Raw genomic sequence first — 17,041 nt, forward strand, 5'->3', positions numbered from 1 at the left:
CACTCACATCTCTGCAAAACGCACCTTTATGAAATTTCGTTCACTGCATCAACAGGAAGGAAGGGATGTTCCTTTGGTATAGTGATTAAAGGAGGGGGCTCTAGATTAAATCTGGATTAGAACTCTGGTCCTATTAGTTTATTAGCACACTGACTTTGGACACGTCCCTCAAGCTCTCCTAATTTGTTTTTTGAAACATGGGGAGAATGACAGTATCTTCTTCATAGAGATGTTGTGACATTTAAATGAGAATATACTTTACTTTTGTAAATATTTATTGATTGTCTTCCATGTGCCCAGCATGTGCTAGAAACTGTTGGTCATAAGAAAACTGTATGTTTCATTGTTCTTGGTTTCAAAGAGTAGGAAGAGGAAAACCAGATCACAGAATAAAAGCAAAGCACAGTGTAAGTCAAGATGATCACATGGCAGAAAGACAGGCAGAGTAGGGTGGACAGTGGCAGTGAGGAGGAGAGCTTGGTTGTGTGGACAGCACATGTGCAGGGAGCCGTGGGGGTCTGCACTGGGCACAGGGTGTAGCCAGGCTATAGAGGGCCCTGGTGCTGGACCCGCATTTGAATGCAGTCCGGTAAGGAATTCCATGTCCCTCTTCATTAGATCCAGTTCTTACCTTTTCTTCCATGTCTGTTTTAGTCACAAGCACCTCTTCGGCAAAGCCCACCTCCCTCTCTCGCTTGATTCCCCGGCCATCCTTATCAAAGACCTTCCAGGTGAACAGGCAGCCATCCTCAGCAGCAGTCAGCAGGAATTGATCATCAAAGGTAAGCAACATCTGAAGAGAAAAAGATCATGGCCAGGAAGCTTTCAAGGCCACAGATGACCAGGGCTGCGCCAGCTGTTGTGCAAGGCTTCTCCCCATGCAATCCTGGGCACAGCCTCACAGTGGGGTAAACTAGATCCCAGGTAAGAATGAGACAGGAGCCCTCACAGGCATCTCTTAATGAATAGAAGAAGCAAGGTTATGTCTGCATTCCCTGTGGATTTGGAATCTGAAGAGTCAGCTATTATCTAGAATATATAAGGAACTCTCAAAAACTCAACAGTAAAAAAGCCAAACAATTCAATCAGAAAGCAGACAAAAGATATGGAGACATTTCACCAGGGAAAATATACAGATGGCAAGTAAGCACGTGAAGAGATGTTCCACATTATTAGACATTTAGGAAAATGCAAAATTAGGACCATGATGAGATATCACTCCACACCCATTAGAACAGCTAAAAGAAAAAAACAGTCACAACACCAAGTGCTGGCAATGATGCAGAGAAACTGGGTCTCATACATTCTTGGTGGGAATGGAAAATGGTACAGCCATTCTGGAAAATAGCTTGGCAGTTTAAAAAAAAAAAAAAAAACCTGAATATACACTTACCATATGATTCAGCAATTATACTCCTGGGCATTTATCCAGAGAAATGAAAACTTATTTCCACACAAAAGCCTGTATGTGACTGGTCACAGCAGCTTTATTTATAATAGATGAAAACTGGAAAAAATTAAAAATATCCTACAATAGGTGAATGGCTACACAAACTGTGATTTGCTTTTCGTGGAACACTACTCAGCAATAAAAGGAATAAACTATGACTGATACACAACACAACTTGGATGGATTTGAAGGGGATTAAGCTGAGTGGAAAAAGCCCCAATCAGGACATGAAGCTAAAAAGCTTCTGCACAGCAAAGGAAATAATCAACAGAGTGAAGAGACAACCTGTCAAATGGGAGAAAATATTTGCAAACTATTACTCTGACAAAAGACCAATATCCAGAATACACAAAGAACTCAAAAAACTCAACATTAAACAAACAAAAAAATCTAAAAATCTCATTAAAAAGTGAGCTAAGGGGCAGGCGCGGTGGTTCACACCTGTTATCGCAGCACGGTGGGAGGCCTAGGCAGGTTTGGATCACCTGAGGTCAGGAGTTTGAGACCAGCCTGGCCAACATGGTGCAACCTCATCCCTACTAAAAATATAAAAATTAGCTGGGCGTGGTGACAGGCACCTGTATTTCCAGCTACTCGGGAGGCTGAGGCAGGAGAATCTCTTGAACCTAGGAGGGGGAGGTTGCAGTGAGCTGAGAGCGCACCATTGCATTCCAGCCTGGGCGACAAGAGCGAGATTCTGTCCAAAAAAAAAAAAAAGAAAAGAAAAGAAAAAAAAAGTGGGCTAAGGACACGAACAGACATTTCTCAAAAGAAGACATACAAATGGCCAGTAAGCATATGAAAAAATGCTCAACATCACTAATCATCAGGGAAATGCAAATCAAAACCACAATGAGATACCATCTTACCCCAGTTAGAGTAGGTATTATTAAAAAGACAACAAATACAGCAAATAACAGATTCTGGCAAGAATGTGGAGAGAAGAGAACTCTTATACACTGTTGGTGGGAAGGTAAATTAGTACAACCACTATGGAAAACAGTATGTAGGCTTCTCAAAAAAACTAAAAATAGAACTACCATCCAATTCTGCAATCTCATTACTGGGTATTTATCTAAAGGAAAGGAAATCAGTATATTGAAAGCATACCTGCACCCCACCCCCCATATTTATTGTACCACTATTTACAATAGTAAAGACATGGAATCAACCTAAGTGTCCATCAGTGGATGAATTAATAAAGGAAATGTGGTATATATACCCGCTGAAATACTATTTGGCCATAAAAATGAATGAAATCATGTTTCTGCAGCAACGTGGATGGAACCGGAGGTCGTGAAGTTAAGTGAAATATGTCAGGTACAGAAAAACAAATATTGTATGTTCTCATTGATATATGAGAGCTAAAAAATGTTGACCCTAGCTGGGCATGATGGCATGTGCCTGTAATCCCAGCTACTTGGGAGGCTGAGGTGGAAGAATCGCTTGAACCCAGGAAGCGGTGGTTGCAGTGAGCTGAGATCGTGCCATTGCACTCCAGCCTGGGTGATAGAGTGAGACTCTGTCTCAAAAAAAAAAAAAAAAAAGTTGACCTCATGGAGGTAGAGAGTGGCATGATGGATACTAGGGAAAAGTGTATGGGTGGGTGGGGTGATAGAGATTGGTTAACAGATAAAAACATTAGATAGAAGAAATCAGTTTTCTTTTCTTTCTTTCTTTTTTTGAGACAGAGTCTTGCTGTGTTGTCCGGGCTAAGAGTGCAGTGGCACGATCTCCCAGCTCACTGCAATCTCTGCTTCTCAGGTTCAAGCAATTCTCCTGCCTCAGCCTCTTGTGTAGCTGGGATTACAGGCATGCACTACCATGCCTGGCTAATTTTTTGTATTTTTTAGTAGAGATGGGGTTTTCACCATGTTGGCCAGACTGGTCTCAAATTCCTGACTTCAAGTGATCTGGCTGCCTTGGCTTTCCAAAGTGTTGGGATTACAGGCATGATGCACGTGCCAGGTTGAAGAAGAAATAAGTTCTAATGTTTGATAGCAGAGTAAGGTGACTATAGTTAACAACAATGTATTGTATATTTTTAAATTGCTAGAAGAGAGGACTTGAAATGCCCTCAACACACAGAAATCATAAGTATGTGAGGTGGATGGAAACCCTAAATATCCTGACCTGACCATTACATGCTCTATGCCTGTAACAAAATATCACATGTACTTCATAAATATGTATAGATATTATGTATCAATAAAAAAGCCATTTTGAGAAGGCCATATACAGTATAATAGCATATGCAATTCTCAAAATGACAAAAGTTATGGAAATAAGAACAAATTAGTGGTTGCCAGGGATTAGGGATGATAGTCGAGAGGAGTGGTATGACTCTAAAGGGTAGATGGAGATCTCTGTGGGGATGGAATGGTTCTATATTGTGATGGTAGTGGTGGTTACACACACTGTGCATGTGAGAACTAATTCAGAAATACATATACACCGTGGACCAGCGTCAATTTTCTGGTTTGATATTTTGCTACTGTTCTAGGAGATGTAATGACTGGGGGAAACTGAGTGAGGGGTACATGGGAACTCTGTGCCATCTTTAAAATTTCCTCTAAACCTGTAAGTATTTCAGTATAAACGGTTAAAACAAAAGAGTTAACTATGAAAAATGTCTTCTCACAATCAGCAGTATGTGTCAAGAATCTTGAGAATGGCAATACTCTTGAATTCAGGAATTCTCTCAAGGAATTCAGTCTTAGGAGAGAATCAGAGATGCAAATATAAATTTGTAAACTGGGCTATTAACTATAGATCATAAGATAATTTAAATGCCTAATTGCAAGAGAAGAGTTAGTAAGTTACAGTCCATCACAGGATAGGATATTTGTGTGGCTACTAAAGTCATGCTTCTGAGAAATATTTAATTGTATGGACAAATGCTTACAGTAGTGTGAAGTTAAAAACAAGCGGGTCACGAGAGTGGCCTCACAGTATGATTTTAATTTTATTTAAAACACACACACATGGAAATGTAGAAGGAAATGCATGAAAGAAATGATGATGCTATTATGAGGATTTGTTTATTTGTTTGTTTTTTTGAGACAGAGTCTTGCTCTGTTGCTCAGGCTGGAGTGCAGCGGCGCCATCTCAGCTCACTGCAACCTCCGCCTCCCGGGTTCAAGTGATTATCCTGCCTCAGCCTCCTGAGTAGCTGGGACTACAGGACCCCGCCACCACGCCCGGCTAATTTTTTGTATTTTTAGTAGAGACGGGGTTTCACCGTGTCAGCCAGGATGGTCTCGATTTCCTGACCTCATTATCTGCCTGCCTTGGGCTTCCAAAGTGTTAGGATTACAGGTGTGAGCCACTGCGCCTGGCAAGGATTTTTATTTTAAAAATAAACATGCATTGCTTCTATAATCAGAAAAATAAATTCCTTATCCACAAAACTTAGCAGATCTGAAGGGAAGATGGGGAATATGTTGTAGTAATTTACTTTAGACCCAAGGCCCAGGCTTGGTACAGAAATGTTCTGTTTTATAATGAGAAACCTTTTCTTAATACAGCTAGTGTTGCAGGTAAGCCACTATGGAGTTTGAGACATAATTCAAAACCTCAGGTGCTATGTCATTCAATCTGCAGAAAGAGAGAGTAAGGAAGAGGAGATGCACACCTTCCCAGTGCCTGTTTTTCAGGGGGTCAGTGTAGGTACAGACATTGCTTTCTTTTTATGCACTATGAATAACCTTTAATTTACTATTGACTATGATTTCTTGGCAACCATTTCGCATGCAAGTTAATTCTTTTTAATTTCATTTTTAAAATTGTGGTAAAATACATATTCTGTAAAATTTGCTATCTTAACCATTTTCAAGTGTACAGTTCATGTTATTAAATACATTTGTAATGTTGGGCAACCATCGCCACCAACCACCCCCATAACCCTTTTGACTTGTAAAACCAAAACTCTATACCTATGAAACAAGCACTCCCCATTGCCCCTCCCGCAGCCCCTGCCAGCCACCACTCTGTCTTTGTGATTCAGACTGCTCTAAGTATCTCCTAAAAGTGGAATCACACTGTATTTATCTTTTTGTGGCGGCCTTATTTAATTTAGCATAACATCCTCAAGGTTCATCCATGTAGTAGCACTTTGCAGAATTCCCTTCCTTTTCAGGCAGGATACTGTTCCATTGTACAGCTATACCATCTTTTGCTTATGCATTGGTCTGTCGGTGGACACTTGGTTGCTTCCACGTTTTGACTGTTGAACACAGACACTACTTTATGAGAAGGGTGAATGGAAGGACAATTTACAAATGTGTACTCATGGTATTGCCCCTGGGGTGGCCTTTTGTACTCTCAGGGGCTAATCTTCAGGGCTATGGCTCCTTTCAGTCCGGGCCATTCTCTGGAGAAGGAGGCAGCTGTGGTCAAGCGCAGGCCACACTCACAGTAGCTATGGCATCCACCACATGGCCCCTTATTATGCATAATATTATGGTGAAAACGTCATACATACATTTTTAGGTGTATCTTTGATGATTTCCTAGGCTCAATTCCTGGAAGTAGTTTTAAACAAAGAGTATATTCATAGTCAATAGACAGTGATTCAATGAATGAGGGATGAATAAATAAGAGAGACTAAGGAGAGAGAAAAGACATTGGGAGGTTGAAGGGATGAACAAGGCATGTGGCAGGCAGGTGTGGGACTGGGTTCCTGGGGAGAGGGCCCTACTCACCTTGGTGATAGGACCGGCATGGGCCTGGTACTCATTGAATTCCTTCTGCAGAGGCAGAGGGTACTTCATGGCACGAATGGTTCCCACTGAGGTGCCCACAAACATCATGCGTCCAGAATGCGAGATGACAATGGTGGTGTAGGTGACGTCAAACGCTGACATCTCTCGAAGGATCTGGGACACAGGCAGCTCTGCTCAGTGTGAGGGGTCGAGCTGTGGCCTCCATGTCCCGGTACGATTCTCTCTCGCCCTCTCCTCTAACAGATCCCTAGGGGCCTGTCTTTAAAAAATGCTTTTTCTATCCCTTTTGGCATCCAGAATAGTGCCTAGCCCAAAAAAAATGGTGCAAGCTGGATATTCCTTGTTGTGTTGCTGGTAAATAACCAGTTTCATGAGTTAGGAATAATACCAGTAAAGAGAGATATTCATATAGCACTTACTATGTGCCAAGCACTGTTCTGTGCCTTCTCCATGTTGCAAGTCATTCAATCCTCACGAAACCCTCTGAGGCAGTTACTGTTATCCCTAGTCTACAGATGATGGACCATCTGTGTGACAAGGGACTTGCCTCAACTCATGTACCTAGGTGGGCTCCAGTCTCTGCTTTGACTGCTATGCTTGGGTGCATTTCAAAATGAGAATGGGCTATTGGTCATAAATGTATTCAGCAACATTTATTAATGCTCATTACATAAACAAAACTATACATGAGTCTCCCCTTATCCTCGAAGGATATGTTCCAAGATCCCCAGTGGGTGCCTGAAACCACAGATAGTACTGAATCCTATATATACTATGTTTCTTTCCTATACATACATAACTACGATATGGTTTAATTTATAAATTAGGCCCAATAATACCTAATAATAAAATAGAACAGTTACATGAATACGGTATAAAAGCTGTGTGAATGTGGTTTCTCTCTCTCAAAATATCTTACTCACAGTATGGTACTCACCTGTTTTTGGACCTTGGTTGACTGCAGGTAACTGAAACTGTGGATAAGGCGGGACTACTCTACTATCAGAGCGCCCCTTCATTCCCTCACTCATTCATGCACTCATCTACCGGCCCACCTACACACACATTTACTGAACACTGTGCACCACACGGTGTGCCAGCTAGCAGGGCTGCCAAGAGGAGCAAAACATGGCCTTGCCCTAAAGGGGCTTTATTCTGGCACAGCACTGATAGCTGCCATTGAATTAGGACCGGGCTACTTGGGAGTACACAGGATAGTCACTATACTGTCAACTGTGTTCCAGCCGCAGGGAGACCTGCCTTGGGCTAGCTTGCTGCCATGGTATCTACACACTTTCCCAGGCACCAGTCACAGGAAAAGTGGGAGGAGCCAGCTGGAGGAGCGCACAGGGCATGTTTGTAGGACACATCCTTGCTGAGCTCCTCTCTTTTCCCTTCACTATTTGGAGCCTAGTGTAACTGTACAGTTTCAGAGTTTGGGGATTTCAAAAGAATACAGTGGCAAGCCTAGGTGATAGCAGCTAACTGCACAGTCATGCACTGCTTGATATGGGATACACGGTTAGGCTATTTTGTCACACAAACATCATGGAGTGTATTTACACAAACCTAGCTGTGACAGCCTACTATACACCTAGGCTATGTGGTAGAGCCTACTGCTCCTAGGTTACAAACCTGAACAGCATATGACTATGCTGAATACTGTAGGCAACTGTGACACAATGGAAAATATCTATATATCTAAACAGAAAAAGTACAGTGAAAATTTGGCGTTATAACCTTATGGCATTACAATCTTACAGTCTATGTGGTCCATCATTGGTGTTACTCAGTGCATACTGTAGTTAGGTTTTTACCCCAGGAAAGTTAAGTGCAGACCAACGGTAAGAGCGCAGTTTAGAGATGACATGACTTCCATGCCTGGAAGGTGGGAGAGAAGTTACAGACAGCAAGTAAAACAGAAATGAAAAAGAGGCCGCAATTTACAATTTCACCCAGTCAGGAAGGAAACTGAGCAGGAAATTCAGGAAGTGACGATAACTGAGCTAATCCAAAAGGAATGAGGAGCCTGATGTTATCTTGGAAAGAATGGGCCCTGTACACAGAGGCCCTCATTCCGTGCATACTTTCTGCTGTAAGCATGGGAGGCTGTCCCTGCAGATCTGTGCAGCAGCCCAGAGGCAGGGCAGGGGCAGACTCACCGAGGAATCCGCAATCTCCTTGAGGGTGTGGTCTGATCCAACAGCAAAGATAATTTTGGCATCCGGGGAGACAGTAACACAGTTGTAGCTGCAAGACTTGAGCACACATTCTGTCTCTCTCTTTCCTGTGGACAGATTCCACTCATACACAGCACCATCTGTGCCACCAGAAATCAGTTTGCTATCATCTGCATTCCACACAATTGAGCGAATCTGCAGGAGAGGAAGGCATATCCAGTGAAGAGCATATACACACATACATACTAACACAGAAAAGGCTGCAAACTCCTCAGGTGCTCCACTAGACTGAGCAGAACATCCTTTCCTGTTGTAGGCCCTTCTGTCAGCACAAAACGTAGCTTCTTGTGAACGTACACATTCTGTTTTCTATGACACTTGCAAATTACTGAAGATGAGACACTCCCATTTCTTTTTCACGTTATGAACATAAAGACTGAATCATACAGGTTTCTTAAGGCTAGAACCAACCAATTATTGCTGTTTTTTCAAAACATTTTTGACATAATTATATATTCACAGAAACTTGCAAAAATAGGACAGAGAGAGTGGACTTCTGGAATGGCAGGGTAAGGACCTCAACTTGACCTTCTCTCTGACAATGTAGGTTAACTGGTAAATATGATAAAAATAATCATTTAAAGTCTCTAGAAGGCTGGGTGCAGTGGATCACATCTGTAGTCCCAACACTTTGGGAGGCTGAGGTGGGAGGATCACTTCAGCCCAGCAGTTTGAGAATAGCCTGGGTAACATAGTGAAACCCTGTCTTCATAAAAATAATAAGCTGGGCATGGTGGCATGTGCCTGAGGCAGGAAGATGGCTTGGACTGGGGAGGTTGAGGCTGCAGTAAGCTATGAGTGTACCACTGTACTCCGGCCTCAGTGACAGAGTGAGACCCTGTCTAAAATAAAATAAATAAAATGTCTCTGGAAATTGTCCTCAGGGAATACAGCAAATGGAAAAACATTTATTCAAGAAAATCTGCTCAATCCCAGTAAGAACAGGGTCTGCAGCATTTGAGCCATGACTCGCTCTGTTACAGCCTCAGCTCCAGAAACTTCACTGCTGTGCACACTGGGCAGATGTGGCCAAGACAAGCGACTCCCTCTCCCCATAGCTCCCAGTCTTGGGCTATGGTTTCAGTCTAGAAAGGGAAACTGCTGGGATGTCTTATTCTTACCCCAGCCCCACGTTGCAGAAGCTCTATTCCAAGCAGGTGTGGCAGAGAGGGCTCAGACTCTCTTCCCCCCAGCCCATTCTCACTTGTTGGAAGAAGCTCCACTCCAAGCTCAGCATACTAAGAATAACTGTGCCCCAACGATTCCTGACCCAGTTTGCTCATAGAGTGAAAGATCCAAGCCATGAAGGGCAAGCCAAAAAGACCAGGGGCTTACACACATGCACATAAACACACACACGCGCCCGTGCACATACACCTCAAGTGTCACTCACAGAAGTGAGATGTTACTCCTGGAAAAGCAGGTCCCCACCCCAGCTCTGGTGCAGTGGAGCAAAGGTTCTGACCATGGGAAAGTCAGGTGCTAAGACAGGGAGCTCTCAGCTCTGCTTGAGGGGACTGACTTTATTTGGAATAGAACATGGAAAAGTCCATGCCTATGGGCATTGTCTAAAACAATGGAGATCTTGGTGGAAAGTGATTAAGAGGAGGCTGATAACTCCAGGATGTAAGCAAAATGATATAGAGGAGTGGAATTTTGATAGAACAAGTGAAAGGGATAGGGAAGAAGAGCCCTTCGGGGATAACAGACAACTCTAGGGGCTGGAAGGTCTTGTGTTGTGCTAGGCTGTGCTGATTCAGGTGCAGTCAGAGTGGGATATGGGGAAAACTTGAAAGCATCTCCTAAGCTACCCAAAGACCCATTAACATAGGGCAGAGTCTCACTGGCACAATGGGCCTACCAAACACAACAGTCCACCAAACGCTGAACATTAAGCTCTCCCAACCCAGGGGCATCTCCTAGGAAGCCAGGCTTAAAAATCAAATCAGGCGCCCGCCACCACGCCCAGCTAATTTTTTGTATTTTGTAGCGCCACTGCACTCCAGTCTGGGTGACTGAGCGGGACTCCATCTCAAAAAAAAAAAAAAAAAAAAAAAGAAATCATATTCATCCCTCACAGCCTGGAAGACTGTGCATGTCCAAGGCTGTACCCTCTTATGTACAATCAGAGAGAGGACATCCAAACTACCAGTCTCTGGCTGAACATGATGCAAAAGCCATTGACTCTCTGAACTGCGATAGCATTTTCCAAGCCACACATAAATCTGGTAGTAAAAGGTAAAAACCTAATTGGCTAAGAGGGTTTATGCACAATCCATAACTAATTAGCAGCTCAGGCAACTCATGGGCAAGCCTAGGTAGCCAGGCTAAAAGAAAAGATGAAAAATATCTGAGTAATGATATGAGACACTGCACACTACAGGGGAAACAGACTTTACAGAATTAGCTCAGCCAAGTCATGAAACAGATAATCAGCCAACCAACAACAACCTCCTGGGGGGACACATACCCAGAACTGCTATAATAGATTGTCTAAAATATTCAGCCAACAAAAAATTGAAACATAAACAAACAAACAAAAAGAGTGTGACCAATAAGAAAAAGCAAGCAAGCAAGCAAGCAAGCATTCAGGCAATAGAAATTGCCTTTGAAGGGGCCCAGATGGTAGATTTTGCAGCCAAAGACTTCAAAGTAGCTAATACAAATAAGTTCAATTAACTAAAGGAAACTATGCTTAAATAATTAAAGGAAGGTAGGATGACAAGGCTCATCAAATAGAGAATATAATAAGAAGACAGAAATTATTTTAAAAATCAAATGGAAACTCTGGAGTTGAAAAGTGCAATAACCAAAACGAAAAATTCACTAGAAGGGCTCAACAGTAGATTTGAGCTGGCAAAACTGAAATAGCTCAATAGAGATTGTGCAATTGGAAGAACAGAGAGAAATACTAATTAAGAAAAATTAACATTAACAGAGTTTCAGAGAAATGTGGGCAGCCACTAAATGCACCCACATATGTGTACTGTGATGAGAGCACTAGGAGAAGAGAGAAAAACAACAAATATTGAAATAAATAATGCTGAAAAATCTCAAATTTGTTGAAAAACATTAACCTACACATCCAAGAAGTACAATAAACTCCAAGTAGGACAAATGCAAAGAAATCTAGATCCAGACACATCAAAAACAAAATGTTGAAAGCCAAAGATAAGAAATCTTGAAAGCTGGTCGGGTGCAATGGCTCACACCTGTAATTCCAGCACGTTGGGAGGCCGAGGCAGGTGGATCATGAGGTCAAGAGATCGAGACCATCCTGGCCAATATGGTGAAACCTCCATCTCTACTAAAAATACAAAAATTAGCTGGGCATGGTGGTGCACACCTGTAGTCTCAGCTACTCGGGAGGCTGAGGCAGGAAAATCGTTTGAACCTGGGAGGCGGAGGTTGCAGTGAGCCGAGATGGTGCCACTGCACACTCCAGCCTGGTGACAGAGCAAGACTACATCTAATATATATATGTATATAGAAAGCCATAAGAGAAAAATGATTAATCACATAATATCTAACTTATCTCAGAAACAAAGGAGGCCAGAAGCAGTAGGAGACACATGCAAAGTACTGAAAGTAAGAAAAAAAACCTTACATCCAGCAAAACTGTATTTTTATATTTTAAACATGAAGATAAACATGAACATAAAGATATTCTCAGATAAATAAAAACATAATATATATATATATTTAACTAGAAGATCTGCCTTCCAGGAAATAGTAAAGAAAGTCCTTCATGCCGAGGTGGGCAGACCACCTGAGGTTGGTAGTTCAACATGGAGAAACCCTGTCTCTACTAAAAATACAAAATTAGCCGGGCGTGGTGGTGCATGCCTATAATCTCAGCTACTCAGGAGGCTGAGGCAGGAGAATCGCTTGAACCCGGGAGGCAGAGGTTGCAGTGAACTGAGATTGCGCCATTGCATTCCAGCCTGGGCAACAAGAGTGAAACTCTGTCTCAAAAAAAGAGCATGTGTTACTTAGGAGGCTAAGGCAGGAGAATTGCTTGAACTCAGGAGGTGGAGGTTGCAGTAAGTCGAGATCGCACCACTGCACTCCAGTCTAGGTGACAGAGTGAGACTCTGTCTCAAAAACAAACAAAAATGCTTGTGTTTACATAGCACTTTCACTTTCCACAAATTTTTACTTTTCCTTCCAATGACCTGTTATTTGCTAAAGTCAATAGTCAGTTTTGGACTTTACATGACCTCCCTCTGACATCTAGTACCACTGACCACTTCAACCTTTCAGAAATTGTTTGGTTCCTTGGCTTCTTTTAGACAATTATTGATTCCGAGTTCTCTTCGTATCTTTATTTTCAATCTTTCATTGGCTCCTCTTCTTTCACCAGTCTCTTAAATGTTGGTCTCCCCTCTCCTGTCCAATATTCTTCTCAGATTCCACATAGGCCCTTGGTGATCCATTAGGCCCTTGGTGATCTAGTCTATGCCTCTGACTTCCTCTACTTTCTAATTCCCCGAATCTTCATATTCAGCCCTGACTTCTTTCCTGACCTCCACACACATACATCACACTTCTGGGCACATGAAATATAACATGGCCAAAATGGAACTTCATCTCTTTCTTCTCTCTGCTTCTGCTACTAAAGTCATGGTTTAGTTCCTAACCCAACTTTCACCTTCACATCCTAGCTGCTCTCCATCACTCCAATTTCCTTCTACCCTAATCCTTCCTCAATACTGTTTAGAGAGTTACCTTTCTGATCCCATTACTTTCTTGCTTAAATCCTTTCCTTTGTTTCTTGTCACTGAAAGACTAAAGTCCAATTCCTTGGCATGGCATACACTAACTTCTATGATGCAGCCAACCTTTCCTACTACCTCTTTATCATCACTCAAATGTGTCCAGTGTTCCAGCCATATGAACCAACGAGCACCTCCATTTCATCCCTCCATTTCATCATCTCCAACAAGTCCTTCTGCCTAGAATGCCTCTCTTTTCCAAGGGCCTCTTCTCTCCAAATTCATCTGCTGACTTCTTCTTACCCTCTCCATGCCTCTCCCTCTTAATCATGTCTGACATCTAATCCACTACTCTAGGACCCAGTGATTTTACTTTCTTTTTTTCTTTTTCTCCTTCCTTCCTTCTTTTTTTTTTTCAGACAGGGTCTTACTCTGTCCGCCAGGCTGGAGTGCAGTGGTGTGATCATGGCTCACTGCAGCCTTGACTTCCTGGGCCCAAGTGATCCTCCCGCCTCAGCCTCCCAAGCAACTGGGACCACAGGTGTGTGCCATCACACCTGGCAAATATTTTTTACTTTTTGTAGAGACAGCGTCTCCCTATGCTGCCCAGGTTGGTCTCGAACTCCTGAGTGCAAGCGATCCTCCTGCATCAGCTTCCCAAAGTGCTTAGACTATAGGCATGAGCCCACGACTTTACTTTCTAAAATCATCTGAATCCATCCACTTCTCCCTAACTGTACCACCACCACTATTATCTATGGTGTAGATATCCACAATAGCCTCCTTACCATTTCTACCCTCGCCCCCTTCAATAGTCTTCACTTTGCAGCCAAAGTAATCCTTCAAAATGCAAATCTAGTCATATCATTCTCTGCCCTGAAAGTCTTCAATGATTTCAAGGAATAAGAAGGACAAATCCTTACAAAGCCTACAAGTTTCCATGCATTTGGGCCCTTGTGACCTCTCCAATCTCAGCCCATCTTTATCCCATGGTTTATCCTGGCACCACATCCCAGGTCCATAGACTTTCATGTCCTCTGACACCCCATGAATCTCCCATCTCTGGCCTTTGGATCCCTATCCGCAATGATTATCCACACCAGTTCTGTCTGATTAACTCCTACTCACTCTTATAGGACCAAGCCTTTGCAAATACAGCCACCTAAATTATGCCGCCCCCTTCATTATTTCTCTCATAACAACACCATGTTTTTCTTTCAGTGGAACTGCAATTAGTAATTACATTTGTCTATGCATTTGTTTTATGGTGTCTTTCCCCAAGTAGACAGTGAACCCATGAGGAAAGGAACCACCTCTCTTTTGTTCACCTGTATCCCACTGGCTGGCGGCATGCTTGGCTCTGTGCCCCTTGTTTCCCTGGAGACCGTTCACTCACTCACCTTCCCTGTGTGTCCTTTCAGGCTTGAGATGTTCTCTAGGTTCGTGGTGGTGTAAACGTGAATCACATTTCCATTGACTGCAGCAAACAGGTGACCTCCGTTGCTAAAGGAACACTACAGGGAAAGACAGCAAGAGAACAAGCAAGCAGGAAGTGAGCAGTCTAATTAGAGGTTACAGTCAAGAGGTGATTTTCCCAACGAGTTCGGACTGAAACTACGTGTGAGGGTGGGAGTGGGGGTAAGGTGCAAATGAGATTGAGGAGTGGCTGACATTTTCAGACACTTTCACTATTTCTGTGACTCATAGTGGCCAGATGCTGACACTGCCAGACCCACAAATTATGAAGCCGTTGGGACCACAAGTAATCATTTTGCCTGTAGAAGCACGTTTTAGAGCGGGGGAAGTAATTCCTGAAATCATTGCCTTGTTTCTGCAAGTCACCTCGGGGAAAGCTGAGGAGCTCTTTCCTGCCTCTCACCGTCGATGCTTATTTTTCCGTGGCTCCTGTCTCCAACCTCACCTTCCTAGCTGTGACTCTGCTTCTGAGATTACTTTTCTTTTAAAATATTTGTTAATACTCCACCATTACAGACAGGACTTATCATAGCAGGGATCTCACAAGGTTTCAGGTTCAATGAAATAGTCTGGTGGACATAAGAAAATGGGGATGGAACCACATACTCAATAAGGTTGCTGGGAAAAGAAGTGGATTTCCCCCTCTCCACTTTTTTTAAGCCACTATAGTTCTCCAAGACAGATTTTGGTCCCACCTCCCCAGACCATGTTAGTTCCTGATATTTCAGCCATGGCTTTCTAAGAAACTGGACTTTTGTCTTCAGCAGTTTTTTACCTCTCTGCATCCTCTAATAGAGTATTCTTTGAAAGAACGTATATCATCAATGAGTAGATTCATGAGGCGTAGTTTGTCAGCAAACCCTACTACAATGAAGTGTCCAGATGGATGAAGGCTGATGGAATATGCCTCTTCTTGGTACTCCTTAAATAGTTCCAGAGTGCTGTGAAAAAGATCAATTACTGAATTGTAAGCCTAGCTCACTAAATCCCTCCAGTCATCCACTGTATCTGATATATGTTGTTATCATAGTATTTGAGATACACTACTATTTGCAATTGTTGGTTCCTCTCTTTTCTAGATTTTGGTTATGAGCGGATAATGTCCAGCATGGAGTATGGTAGATAAGGAGACTGGTCAAGGTGTGGTCTAGCAATGCTGAAGACATAGCTCTGTTTAGATTCCAGAATTCATGAGTATTGTCCAAGTATTTTTTCCCTAGAAGCCCCAGAAGTTGTACACAAGAACAAAGAAAACAGTGGGGGGTGGGGTCCAACTAGGGTCGGAGCTTCCCAGGGAAGCTGTGCCAGAAGGTAAAATCTGGGTTGGGATAGTGATGTCCTGGGAGAAAGAGGAGGAAGAAAGGGTCTGGAGAGCTCCCTGAAGCAAAGAGCAGTTCCTGTGGGAAACAAGGGGATAGGAGAGCTGGAGGGACACAGGAGTTTATGTAAGAAGGTGAGAGACTGGGGTGTTATCTTCGTATCTTCATGTCCCCACTGTCTGGCATGTGGTGAGCATTAAATAAACCACAAAGTAGTTTTTTAGCCCATGCAAGAGTGAGAAACAGGTAGGCTGACTGACTTGATTTTTTAAAAATCTTTTCCAACTGAAAGCTTCTAAGTAATTAAACTTTGAAACACTGTAATTAAAATAATTCACATAAACAAATTAACAACTGGAGTCTTGCATATTAAAGTAGGCAAGTCTTTCATTCCTTACTTTGTTTCATAGTTCCAAATGCGGATGGATCGATCCAGAGAACAGGTGGCTATGAGGGGTTTGCGGATGCAGGTAGCTAGACCGGTGACGGGTGCTGAGTGCAATGGATACATCAAATACTCAAAGTGAGCAGGCTCCCCCTAGAGAAATCATACAGAACAAGATCCCGCAGAGTAAGCAAAAGGCTGGCTGTACATGTCAGCTCTAATTAGTTCCCAAGAACATTAATTAGCCTGGGTGCACAGAAATTAGGCTGTGGCTAAACTGTTTGAATATTATGCATATTTTCCTGAGCCAATATTATTATTTATTTTATTTTATTTTATTTTTGAGACGGAGTCTTGCTCTGTCCCCCAGGCTGGAGTACAGTGGTGCGATCTCAGCTCACTGCAAGCTCCACCTCCTGGGTTCACGCCATTCTCCTGCCTCAGCCTTCCCAGTAGCTGGGACTACAGGCACCTGCCACCACGCCTGGCTAATTTTCTTTTCTTTTTTTTTTTGATTTTTAGTAGAGATAGGGCTTCACTGTGTTAGCCAGGATGGTCTCGATCGCCTGACCTCGTGATCCGCCGGCCTTGGCCTCCCAAAGTGCTGGGTTTACAGGCATGAGCCACCACGCTCGGCCGAGCCAATATTATTTTTAAACATTATTTTAATGGCAATAAAATATTTTCTTCAATGGATATCTTTGAATTTAATTTAACCCTTCCTCTGCTGTA

The 17,041-nt window shown here is 42.8% G+C and overlaps 1 protein-coding gene across 4 annotated transcripts in view; it reads right to left on the reverse strand.

Moving 5' to 3' along the window:
• CFAP57 (cilia and flagella associated protein 57) overlaps positions 1-17,041 on the reverse strand; it is a 77,002-nt gene that overhangs the window by 39,578 nt on the left and 20,383 nt on the right. For all 4 annotated transcript variants that reach the window (XM_033226807.1, XM_033226805.1, XM_033226806.1 and 1 more), the window contains exons 7-12: positions 16,323-16,462; positions 15,381-15,546; positions 14,530-14,643; positions 8,337-8,549; positions 6,154-6,327; positions 632-793 (exon numbers count right to left, since the gene is read on the reverse strand). In XM_033226807.1, coding sequence (XP_033082698.1) covers positions 632-793; positions 6,154-6,327; positions 8,337-8,549; positions 14,530-14,643; positions 15,381-15,546; positions 16,323-16,462 — 969 coding nt within the window. The remainder of the gene's footprint in view (positions 1-631; positions 794-6,153; positions 6,328-8,336; positions 8,550-14,529; positions 14,644-15,380; positions 15,547-16,322; positions 16,463-17,041) is intronic.

The sequence above is a fragment of the Trachypithecus francoisi genome, unplaced genomic scaffold (assembly GCF_009764315.1).
Source record: "Trachypithecus francoisi isolate TF-2019V2 unplaced genomic scaffold, Tfra_2.0 Lachesis_group12, whole genome shotgun sequence".
In the NCBI taxonomy this organism is placed as follows: domain Eukaryota; kingdom Metazoa; phylum Chordata; class Mammalia; order Primates; family Cercopithecidae; genus Trachypithecus; species Trachypithecus francoisi.